The sequence below is a fragment of the Furipterus horrens genome, unplaced genomic scaffold (assembly GCF_987537825.1).
Source record: "Furipterus horrens unplaced genomic scaffold, mFurHor1.1.pri manual_scaffold_3, whole genome shotgun sequence".
NCBI classification, from domain to species: domain Eukaryota; kingdom Metazoa; phylum Chordata; class Mammalia; order Chiroptera; family Furipteridae; genus Furipterus; species Furipterus horrens.
The window spans coordinates 154,306,571-154,319,633 of record NW_028327173.1 but is presented as its reverse complement, the minus strand read 5'-3'; the positions used below and the strand labels follow the sequence as shown (position 1 = coordinate 154,319,633).

Genomic DNA, 13,063 nt, shown 5'->3' with positions numbered 1-13,063 from the left:
TCTCTCTCCCTTCCTCCTCTCTAAAAATAAATAAGTAAATAAAATCTTTTTAAAAAAAGGAATCAACCAATGAATGCATCAATATGTGAAATAATGAATCAATCTCTCTCTCTCTCTCTCAAATCAATTTTAAAAAACCTGAATGTTGTCTTAACAGTTCACATTGGTTTTATTTCTTTAATGCCTCATCCTTCCTTTCATATTGGCATTATTTGCAACTGTCTATTCTAGATTATATGTTTTTTCTCTTTCTTAAGCTATATTCCCCTTGTCTGAGGTTTTGCCCATCATATGCATATGGGTGTGAATATCTATCTGTGCTTTCCCGCAAATTTGCTTGTGAACATTATGTCTTTAGTTGCTAATGGGAACTCCAAGATGACATGATTACTTTCTTCCATGATTCCTATCACTTTTTTCTTTTTTGGTCTCAGTTAAATCTAGAGTAGCTTTCCTTGTTGCCTCCTTAATCTTTCCTTCCCTACTTCTGAGAAAAATGTCCAGTCAATAATTTATTAAATATTGTATGGGAATTATATATATTAACTATATTTAACTTATGATAATCTTTCTCAAAGTTAACTTAATGTAAGGAAAGGACCAAGATAATAGATAAAGCACCACTATGTTAAGAGTGGTTATATTTGGTGATAGGACCCTAGGTAACTAATTTTCTTTGTTTTTCCAAGATTTAAAACAATTAGCATGTGGGTTACAGCAAAAGCAATATGAAGAAAAGTTGACAGTGATAAATACCTACTTAAAAAAAAATAAAGACCCCAAATAAACAACCTCATATTGCACATCAAGGAGCTAAGAAAAGAAGACAACTAAGCCTAAGTTAAAACAAAAATTTATAAAAGTCTGTGAGATATTCTCTTTTAGTAGAATTAGATTTTCAGCAAATGTTTGGATAATTGAAATCTTCTAGCATAGTGTATCTTTTCCTTGTGCTAATTTGGGAAACCATGTTAGGAAAACATTGTCCAGATCCTCTGGCTGGCCCATGATCTGTTGCCTCTTTTCAAGATGATATAATGCCTCTTTTTCTTTTGTTGTGTCCTTGTGCAAAAGCTCTCCATCATAATATCAGAATAAACCAAAAGCCATCATGCACTAAGATGTGTGTGCCCACACACATGCATGCTTCTCCCTCACACTTACGCAAACACTTTCTCTCTCTCACACATAAACACACACACAGCTACTCATCAGAAGCTCCCCATTCTGCCTGAAGGCAGGCAACACTAAGACCAACCATAAGTATTATTTATCAAATCTAGACATATTCCTTCAGGCTTTTTCCAGCAACAATAGAAAGACTTTATTGTAGAGGATAATATTTATAGACACTAGATATAGATTAAAGATATTTTTAAAAGGTATATTTGTGAATGCTGTGTTATGTGGAAAGAAGCTCTGAAGCAGGGACAAAACTATAACATATTAAAAGGAAAACTGGGTCATGTCTATGGGGCACTGGTTTCCTATATCAGTGACTTTATAGGCTTATCAATATAAGTTGTAAAATTCAGAATCCAGAGGATTTTTCATTTGTGAGACCCTTACATAAGGACACGAAAACACCCCTTTCATTTATAAAGGTGAAGCCTTTTTTTTTTTTTTTTTTTTTTTTTTTTGCGAAAGGTTTTTTGCATTTAAAAAGACAGAGTCCAATTTCTATGCTTATTTTTTGTGGTAAACTTGCCATAATATACATATGACTTTTACTTGGATTTAGACATAAGAATTTTGTTATTACTTCTGGAGATGCTGTATATCATCCTGGTAGCCTTGTTATCTTCTAAGGACCTTTGGGCACTAAAGAAGTAGAGTGACTAGACCAATTGTGAAAAGGGAAAGATTTTCCCATCCAAGACAAGGAAGGGTCTTAGGACATGGTGATTAATAACCTGAGCATTGGAGTCAGGTTTCATTTCAAATCTCAGATCTACAACATATTAGTAGTGTGACTTTGGGTAAGTCATTTAATCTTTTTTAAAGATTCATTTCTTCCTGGCTGCTGTGCCTCAGTGGATTGAGTGTCAGCCTGCGAACCAAGTGTTGCTGGTTCGATTCCCAGTCAGGGCACATGACTAGGTTGCACGCCATGTCCCCAGTTGGGGGCGTGTGAGCGGCAACCGCACAGTGATGATTCTCTCCCTCTCACTTCCTTGCCCATCTAGTTTTGAGAGTCAAACATAATATATATTAAGCATTGAGCAGTGCCTGTCATACTCAATAAATGGGAAGTATACAATAATTACTTTTGCTGAATATCATTAGTATTATTAAGGGCTGCCCGGATGTACCTTGTCATCCCCAGTGCTCTCAACTCTGGATAACACTTACTCAGGCCATGCCATACTGTGTTTTGCCTTCTTTTACCTGATTGACTCTGTTTTGTCTGGGCAAGGGAATGACAGAAACAGCAGAGTAGTCCTTTAATAGGAGCACTATGAGGTTCAGCATAGCTTTGAAGTATTTGGTTAGAAGCATCTCTGAAGCAGATTAGTAATTTGGTTTATTTTTTAAATTAAGTGCTAAAAAGTTGGCACAGCCCAAACTACAGTAGGCATTTTCAAAGAGTTTGGGAAAGTCTTAGAAGTTATCTATAATTCAGGTAAAGCATAAGCCTCTTTCTCTTCAACATACAGCCCCTGATACATACAGATCCTCCAGCCACAGTTATAACAGCAGTTATCATGGGTCAGTTCCATGTCACATCTGAAGGAAAACTCCTGCACCTGGACAAGCCTTTCCTTTCCTGGTAACAGAAGCCAAAGGCAATGTTTGGATCTACCATTAAATTAAAGCCTGTTGGAAGTTCTGAAAACAAAAACCCCATTTGTTCCAGAAACAGCATTATTTTAATAGTGCCTGGCACTCAAGTTATAGCTGCTGAGTGAATAAATGATTGAATAGGTGAATGAGGAGGTGACTTGGTGATGTCTCTTTTTGTATTTTGACTTCAGAAGCACCAGAAACTGTTCAGCCAGGTGCCATGGCACAGCCTGCCAGCTCACATTCTTTGCCACACATTAAGCAGCAGCTGCGGAATGAAGACTGCTACCATGGCAAGCTGAGCAGGAAGGCAGCAGAGAGCCTCTTGGTAAAGGATGGGGACTTTTTGGTTCGAGAGAGTGCAACATCCCCTGGCCAATATGTGCTGAGTGGACTACAGGGAGGCCAGGCAAAACATCTTCTTCTAGTGGATCCCGAAGGCAAGGTATTATCAACTTCTCATTATAGTCTTTACAGGATGTTGTGATTACTCTGAATGATAGACCCCCAGACCTGATATTGTTAAAGAATGTTCAAAGCTAAGGATTTACTTTTTCTTGAACCCTCCAACTGGAGTAGAAAATCCTAAATAGAAGTTAATGGAAGGGTTTGAGTAGGAGCCATCCTGTGGGATTAAGTAGAGGACAATCTCTTTCTGCCCCCTCAATTCAATTCAGTGAATTAAATGAATACTTACATGGAAGTACAGGGATTCACAGTTGACTATTCCTCAGTATTACATACTTAGTCCTTGCTGTCAGGGTGCTTATAATTTCATAAAATGGATACTTAAGTGATTATAAGGATGAATGACATAAGAATGGTTCAACCAAAGCATTACGGTGTTTCTCAGGATAGAAGAGTGCTGTAGATGAGGCAAACTGAAAGGCTTCTTGTAGGGTCTGACATGTAAAATGAACCTTGAAAGAGGGAAAAATATTAAAAGGTGGGGAGGGGGGACATCTGGAGTGTAGGAAAGGGACTACGGGAGCATACAGAGCAGTAGAATGGTATTAAGCCAATAAAAGGTGTATGGCTGGGGCAGAGGATGCCTTTACACAGAAATGGTCCTGGACTAAATACAACAAAATGGTAATGGTAAGTTCTTATCAAGAATTACTTTAAGTGTAAATAGTTTAAACTCTCAAATCAAAAGATGTAGAACAGTTCAATGGATAAAATGATCTAACTTTATGCTTTCTATAAGAGATTTGCTTTAGATTTAAGGACACACATAGGTTGAAAGTGAAAGGATAGATAAAATTATTCCATGTAAATGATAACCAAAAGAGAGCAGGGGTGGCAAATGAACCTAATAGGCACATACAGAACATTCAATCCAACAGCAGCAGAATCTACATTCTTCTCAAGCACCCTTGGAACATTAATGTTAGGTCACAAATCCTGTGATAGATTATATGTTAGGCCACAAGACAATTCTTAATAAATTTAAAAAAATTTATTGATTGATTTTAGAGAGAAAGAGAGGAAAGGAGAGAGAAACATCAATGTGTTGTTCTACTTATTTATGCATTCATTGGTTGATTCTTATATGTGCCCGCAACCTTAGTGTATTGGGACGACACCCTAACCAACTAAGCCACCCAGCCAGGGCAAGTCTTAATAAATTTAAGAAGACTGAAATCCTACGAAGTATATTTCCTAATCAGAGTGGAATGAAACTAGAAAGTAACATCAAAAAGAAAACCATAATATTTACAAATATGTGGAAGTTAAACAACACACTTTTGAACAATCAATGAATCAAGGAAGGAGTGAAAAGAGAAATTAGAAACTATCTGGAGACAAACTAAAATGAAGACACAGCATACCAGAACTATAGGATGCAGCAAAAGCAATATGAAGGAAAGCTGATAGTCAAATGTATACATTAAAAAAAAAAAAAAATCTCAGATAAATAACCTCATGTTACACATGAAGGAACTAGAAAAAGAAGAGCAAACTAGGCCTAAAATTAGCAGAAGAAATGAAATAATTCAGATTAGAGCAGAAATAAATGAGAGAGAATAGGAAAACAATAGATAAGAATCCACAAAACTATAAGTTGGTGTTTTGAAAGGCAAACAAAATTGACACAACTTAAGCTAGGTTAGCTAAGAAAACCAGAAGGAAGACCTTTTATTTATTTGGATAAATAAAATCAGAACTGAAAGAGCAGACATTACAACTTATGGCAATTTGCAACAGCATGGATGGATCTTGTGAGTATTACACTAAGTGAAATAAGTCAAATGGAAAAGAATAAGAATTGTATGATTTAACTCATGTGGGCTATAAAACAAAAAGCAACAAACGACTGATGCCATAGAAATTATATGATTATGAGAGTTTACCAAGAACAATTATATGGCAAGAAATTGGATTACCTAGAAAAATGGATAAATTCCTAAAAACACAGCCCACTGAGATGGAACCATAAAGAAATAGACAATCTGAACAGATGAATTACTTAGCAGGTATTGAATCAGTAATCAAAAACTTTCCAATACAGGAAAGCCCATGACCAGATAGCTTATTTGTGGATTCTACCAAACATTTAAGGGAAAATTAATGCCAATCCTTTTTAAACTTTTCCAAAAAATAGAAGAGGAGGAAACACTTTCAAACTCTTTTTATGGGGCTAGCATTACCCTGATACTAAAGACTTAAAAAAAAAGATACTACAAGAAAAGAAAGCTACAGGGCAATATCCGTGATAAGCATAGATGCAAAATCCTCAACAAAACACTAGCAAACTCAATTCAACTGCACATTAAAAGGATCACACACCATGACCAAGTGGGATTTATGCATGGAATGCAAGGTTGTTTAATATATGAAAATCAACATGACGTATCACATTAGCAGAATAAAGGATAAAAATTACATGATAACCTCAATAGATAAAGAAAAGTCATTTAATAAAATTTAATACCTTTTCATGATTAAAAATGATCCAACAAAGACTAGTAAAGGCCATATATTTAATGCCTGCAACAAATATCACACTCAATAATGAAAAACTAAAAGCTTTTCCTCTACTATTAGGAGCAAGGCAAGGATGTCCACTCTTACCTCTTATTTATTTTTTAATCACGGTATTAGAAATGCTACCCAGAGCAATTAGGCAAGAAAAATAAATAAAAGGCATCCAAATTAGAAAGGAAGAAGTAAAATGATCTCAGAGAACATCATTGTATATGAAGAAAACCCTAAGATTCCACAAAAACTATTAGAACTAATAAAAAATTTCAGCAAAGTTGCATAATACAAAGTCAGCATATAAAAATCAGTTGAATTTCTATACACTAACAATGAACAATCAAAAAAGGAAACTAAGGAAATAATCCCATTTACAATAGCATTAAAAAAGAATAAACTACTTAAGAATGAAAAGACTTATACACTGAAAACTACAAAATATTGCTGAAAGAAATTAAAGAAGATACAAATGTAAAGATGACCCATGTTTATGGATTGGAAGATTTAATATTGTTAAAATGTCTGTACTACACAAAACAATCTACAGATTTAATGCAGCCTATATTAAAATCCCAATAGCTTTTTTCTTTTTTTTACAGAAATAGAAAAGCAATGCTAAAATCCCTTTTAAACCATGGAAAACCCCAAATAGCCACAATAATCTTGAGAAAGAAGGCCAAAGCTGGAGACATCATACTTACACAGGATTATACTGGCATAAAGACAGACATGTAGACCAATGGAACAGAATAGAGAGCCCAGAAATAAAACTATATATATATATATATATATATATATATATATATATATATATATATATATATAGTCAAATAATCTTTGACAAGGTTGCCAAGAATACACAATGAAGGAAAGATAGTCTCTTTAACAAGGGTGTTGGAAATACTGGATATCCACATGCAAAAAAATGAAATTGGGCCTTATCTTTATACCATACACAAAAATCAGCTTCAAAGATGTAAATGTAACACCTGAAACTAAAATTCCTAGGGAAAGCATAAAGGGAATGTTTCATAACATTGGTCTTGGCAGTGATTTCATGGATATGACACTCCAAACACAGAGAAGTGCAAAAAACAAAAACAAACAAAAAACAACAAATGGCACTAAAAATTTTTTAAACAGTACAGGAAACAGCCAACAGAGTGAAAAGGCAACCTACAGAATGAGAGAAAATATTAGCAAGCCATATATCTGATGAGGGATTAATTTTTAAAATATATAAGGAAATCCTACAACTCAATAGCAAAAACAAAACAAAAACACAAATAACCTGATTTTAAAATAGCAGATAATGAGCTCTGGCTGGTGTGGCTCAGTGGAGTGAGTGCCAGCTTGCAAACCAAAAGGTCACTGGTTCGATTCCCGATCAGGGCTCATGTCTGGGTTATGTACCAAGTCCCCGGTTGGAGGCATGTGAGAGGCAACAGATCCATGTATCCCTTGTACCTTGTACGTTATTGTTTCTCTTCTCCTCCCTTCCTCTCCCACTCTCTAAAAGTAAATAAATAAAATCTTTTTAAAATGGCAGACAACTCGAGTACACATTTATCCAGAGAAGATATGCAAATGACCAATTGTGATCAACAACACAATCATTAGAGAAATGCAAATTAAATTCATGGTAAAATATCATTTCACACCTGTTAGGATGGCCATTAGTCAAAAAACAAACAAAGAAACAAACAAACAAAAAAAACAAACACAGGAAAGAGCGAGTGTGGTGTGCAGAAACTGGAACCCTGGTGCACTGTTGACACTATTGATGGGAATATAAAGTGGTGCAGCTGCTATGGAAAACAGTATGTAGTTTCCTCAAAAAATTAAGAAATATAATTCCTATATGATTCAAATATCCCACTTCTGGGTATTTATCCAAAAGACTTATCCCCAGGGGAATGGCTGTTTCAGGGAGCAATCAGAACACACACATTTATCAGTTAGGTTCTCCATTTTGTATGGGTGTGATTCATGTCGCCCCAAAACAACTACAATAATAACATCAAAGGTCATCATAGCAAATATAGTAATAACAAAAAAGTTTGAAATATTATGAGAATTACCAAAATGTTACACAGAGATACAAAGTGAGCAAATGCTGTTGGAAAAATAGTGCCGGTAGAATTGACACCGGGTTGCCAAAAAGCTTCAATTTACAAAAAATGCAATATTTGTAAAGCTCAATAAAGTGCAATAAAATGAGATATTCCTGTATAGTGTGCACTTACAATTTTGTTTAGGGGGGTAGATCTGTTACGTGTCTGTCACCACACAAACCCATAAAGCCTATGTAATTGGAGTCACAGCAGCTAATGTTCGCAGGGCCTGGCCAGTACTCTAAGTGTGTAAAGCTGGGCAAGTAATGGGATGAGCGTAGGGTATGGTGAACTTTAATGAACATGTCCTGTGTGAGGGGGGCAGTCACAACCCAGCTCTAGTCACTTGCTGCCATTTGGAGTAGGGGCTGGTATAGCAAGATTTGGTTTTTCCAAAGAAGCCACAAAACCAGATTTTATATGAAATCTCCCTTTTTTTTTACTTAAAAACTCCTTTTTGGGCACATTCCACCATACTTCCCAGCAAACTAAAACATCTCCTGATGTGTTTGGCCAGAGTGGTTAGTTTATAATCCTTGCACTAGGAAAATTAATTTGGCATTTACATGCAGGATTGATTAGAGAGAAAGGGAAAGACCAGGGACAGAGGAAGTAATTAGGGAACTCTAGGTGAAAACTAGTGAAAGTTTGAACCAGTTGGAGGCAGGAGAAATACAGAAGAGAGGGTAGACTGAGCCGAAATTAAAAACACAGACTGGCAGGACTGATCAACAGATTTGACTTGGATTGGGGATAACATGGAAGAGATAAAAACATCTCCTAGGTTTGGTGCCTTTTAAGAGTAAGTTGGAGACATCATGCCCTTTTTCTTTTAATTCTCGAATGTGTGTTTTCTAAGAATAGGGATATTCTCTTACATAGCCATGGTATGTGGATCAAAATAAAGAACTTAAAATGTTGATACAATACCATTATGTAATTCACAGTCCATATTGAAATTTGGTCAATTATTCCAATAAGTGTGTGTGTTTAATATTCTGAAAACCAATATCTAGACAGAACTCAAAGAATCCCTTGATGAGAGGTAGTTGAATTATAAAACAAGGTCTTTCCTGACTGCACACCTTCCCTGTCCTGGCGGTTCCCAGCTACCCTCCAAACAGGGGTATATTATGGTCAGGCTACTGAGCTGGTGGAGTCATAATGGAAAGCAATGTCTTGTGCCCATGCCTAAGGTGAGGATATAATAATTCTTGGGAGGAAAGTTCACAGGAGAAGGCAGGCCTATGGCAACTGAGTTTCTTTGGCATATGGACCAGAAGTTCTATGTAACAAATATTTATGAATCACTACCAGTAAGTCTGCAGGAGGGAGACACAGATACCAATTAGAAAGGGCTGAGGAGGCTTCTTGGAGGACGCGGAATTTGCCTTCAGTCTCCACAGAGAAGTAGGAATTTTCCAAAGGGCATGCTTCCTGTACAGAGAGGATATTATGAAAGCACTCTGTTTGGGGGGATTTAATTGTAATCCTGAGATTCATGCTTGTATACAACCCACATAAAAATTTATAGGAATGGTGCCGCGAATATTTGAAACAGTAATATGGGAAAGAAGTTGATTGCAAATTTGGATTGGGTGACAAGTGCTTACCATTTTCATAACTGGGAGGAACAATTGCTTTAAAAAGGTATTGGGACACCCCCACTCTTATTAGGGATTTCTGGACCCAAGGGCAGGTAGGACAATGACCATGTCCAGCTTGAAGCAGCTGGAGGAGCTCGAGACCTTTGCCCATTGTCCTTTATAAGATTATAAAGGGTCTTAAGTCTGAGAGGCGGGGATTGTTATTTTTTATTGTTTAAAAAATTAATTCATTATTATTTTTTTAAAAAAGAATAATATAGGAAAGGGTGAAGCCAGAGAACTTTTATGTATGACCCATGGGAATGGACTGGGGATGGGGAATTGCTGGGGAGGGGTGGTGCTGGGCAGAGGGGAGCAAAGGAGAAAAAATTAGAACTATTGTAATAATATAATCAATAAAATATACTTTAAAAAAGGTATTGGGGAATACAGAGTTTAAAATAACCTTTTCTTTTTTTTTTTTAATTAAGCAAAGTATCTCCTTCAGGGATATTTCTGTCCCCCTCCCCCCCGCCACCCCCTCCCCCCCGTGTTATTTACATTTGTCAGGAGAACTATTATCACTTAACCTAAATTCTTTCATCTTCCATTTCAAGGTGAGGACCAAGGATCATGTATTTGATAATGTCGGCCACCTCATCAGATACCACATGGATAATAGTTTGCCAATCATCTCTTCTGGAAGTGAAGTAAGCCTTAAACAACCAGTGAGAAAAGATAATATTCCAGAACTTTTGCATTTAAACAAATGATAATATGAAATACCATCACACTGATAATTCAAGAAAATCCATTTTGTGTTAGGACACAAGATTATTCAAACCTGGTTTCTAGATGAAATAGAACACAAACTGTGGAGTGCATCTTTTTGAGACTATCATGGACTAAAAAAAATTGATCTTCAGCAAGTGGAAATCAGAAAAGGGGAAGAGGATCAGTCCATTTGAAAACAAATTGAACATATGCACAGATGTCACTTTTTAAGGCCATATTGCATTAATAATAACATGCTAAAAGCACAATTAAAATTTCACATGCTAAAGACAACTTGAATGAACTGCTGGGGCAGTGGTATGTGCCTTTCAACTTGATAATTTGGGGACATTTTCATACTGGGGAGATTAGTTACGTGTCTTCATATTCTATAACTACAGAATCATTTGCCAAAAAAAGTGTTTCCTTGTTACAAAAATAAGAAGCAATTTGCTCGACTTTATTGTAGTTTCTTTTTAGTAGCACTTTCACTGCAATGTTAAAATAAATTTGACATTGAGTTTGAACTGTGTCCATGCCAGTGGAAACAAATCAGAAGCCACTGAAAGCATTGGTTTGTTGCATCGGCCTGTCGTGTTTGCTGGTTAAAGGGTTGGGGCCCCAGTTGTTTGGCCTACTATTTCTCAATTTTTGCCATTTGGTCTGTTTGAATGCAGCATGTGACAAGCTGAAGAGGCCAAATCTATTAGCCATTTCTGATTTTATCATATTTCTCCCTCCTCTCCACCAAGAGAAGCTCAGAGTAGGTAGATTTAGAAGATGGAAAACAAACCAGTGTTTTTCATATTTAATATCCGAATTGGTTCTATTACTATTTAAAATACTGAATTTATTTGAAAGTATGGAGAGATATGCTCTTGATTGGCTGTGACTGAATGATAGTCCCTCACCTACATGAGTCCATAGCACCTTTTCTAGAATGTGATCATACAAAATGCAGAAGGGAGGAACAGTAAATGAAACCTTTGGAAACGTTAGCCACATGGAGATGCACTGGCAAACTAAGATATAATTAAGCCTTGTGTAGGGAAAAGCTCTGGGCTGGCTGTCATCGATGTCCCCATGAGCAAGTTGCTGAACCTGTCTGGACTTCCATTTCCTTGTCTCTAAAATGAGAGAGCTGGGCTAGGTGAATTCAGAGGTCCATTTCAGCCCTAATGTAATATGAGTCTACAAAAAGCAAAATTTCTATTTATTAGAGATCAGTGTGGATTACCAGTCTTGTGTAGTTAAGGTGAAAACTTCAGGATTTTCCCTTAGCCTGTGTCTGTACTCAAAATGAATGGCACAACTGAGATCAACATTCAGAAATAGTGAACACCCCAAGCCTTTTGATTAAAAACTTGGAAACTTTGGAATAATATAAGTAAACATGGTAGAAGTGGATTTGGTTGTTTTGAGCAGCAGAAAACTGCTTCAGCCCTTTACTTGCCTTTGCATATAGAGATATGGCCATTATTATAGAGTGCTTTTTTTATTCTGAGTTATCTGGACAGTAGCCTTAATTCCACTTCATTTTGGCTATGTAGATACAACTTAATATTTGTAATTGTGATATATTTGCTACATTTTAAATAAGATATGGCAATCTTCTTTTGGATAGAAGTAATCAGAAATCTAGCATACTGAACTTTAATATTTTCATGAAAAGGTTTATGATTTTATGATATTTCTTCTGCTGTTAATTTCTTAGGTTTGTTTCTTTTTATACAACTAGGAAATAATGTCTTTTTCATCGATTTTGCATACACCTTAGTGCTTGATTATCTGTCCTATAAAGGAAGAGGATCAGGAGCGGTATAGATCATAGAAACTTATGGGTGATTTAATCACCTTTATCAGAGACAGAAAAGGGCTGTGGTCTCAGTCTGGCTTAGTGTTAACTGAGTAGCAAGAGAGGATTTCCTGATACAGGAACAGTACACATGGATAGTCAGTATTTGACTGTTATTATGTAGTTGGACGAGCAAATACAAATACCACAAACAGTTAAAACAAAAAGAAACAACAAGGGAATTGTTTGACTGCATGCTATTTTAATGACACACTCTCATGTTCATTTGTCTTAAAGAGGAAATCAATTTGCCTATAAATACCTGTAAATGACTTTTCAAAAAAAATAAACGATCATTACTTTGTGACACTTGGCAGTATATGTCTGATGTTTGGGATTTGGAAAACTTGTCATTTGTAGGATGTATTAGGGTCCTGGCAGGAAACAGATGGTTCCCTTAAATTGCGTAATCTGAGATTTTAATAAAGGGACTCTGTTTTGCAAAGGTGTGGGCAGAGTGTAGGAAACACCAGGGGAGGATGCAGTGTGGGGCCTGTGAAGGGTGAGAGGAGGGAACAGTAATGGAGGGCGAGCGAGCTGTGTGGCAGGGCTGCCTTTTCGGAGCCGTCACCTACGGTGGAGGGACTCAGCCAGTCTTGGTGACTCCCAAAGAGGGATGCTAGGAGCTTCCAGCAAATGGTGCTGGAGCAGTTGGACTTCTAGGCAAAAGAACGAACCTCACACTTTACATAAACATGAACTCAAATGCATTATGGACTTGAATGTAAAATGTAAAACTATGAAACTTTAAGAAAGAAAAACATAGGGGAAAATCTTCAGGATATAGGGCTAGGCAAAGAGTTCCTAGACTTTACATGATCCATTAAAATTAACTGGTAAAAAATGAAAAAGAGAGAAAAAAACTGGTATATTGCTCTTTATCAAAATAACAAATTTTTACTCTGGAGAGATTGTTCAGAGGATGAAAGACAAGCAATAGACTGAAAGAAAATATTTGCAAACCACAT

General features: G+C 36.3%; 1 protein-coding gene across 1 annotated transcript in view; it reads left to right on the top strand.

Moving 5' to 3' along the window:
• SHC4 (SHC adaptor protein 4) overlaps positions 1 to 12,404 on the top strand; it is a 114,118-nt gene extending 101,714 nt beyond the window's left edge. The window contains exons 11-12 of the mRNA XM_090270574.1: positions 2,976 to 3,229; positions 10,084 to 12,404. Of these exons, the coding sequence (XP_090126700.1) occupies positions 2,976 to 3,229; positions 10,084 to 10,239 (410 nt within the window). The 3' untranslated portion in view covers positions 10,240 to 12,404. The remainder of the gene's footprint in view (positions 1 to 2,975; positions 3,230 to 10,083) is intronic.
• Positions 12,405 to 13,063: the final 659 nt, after the last annotated feature.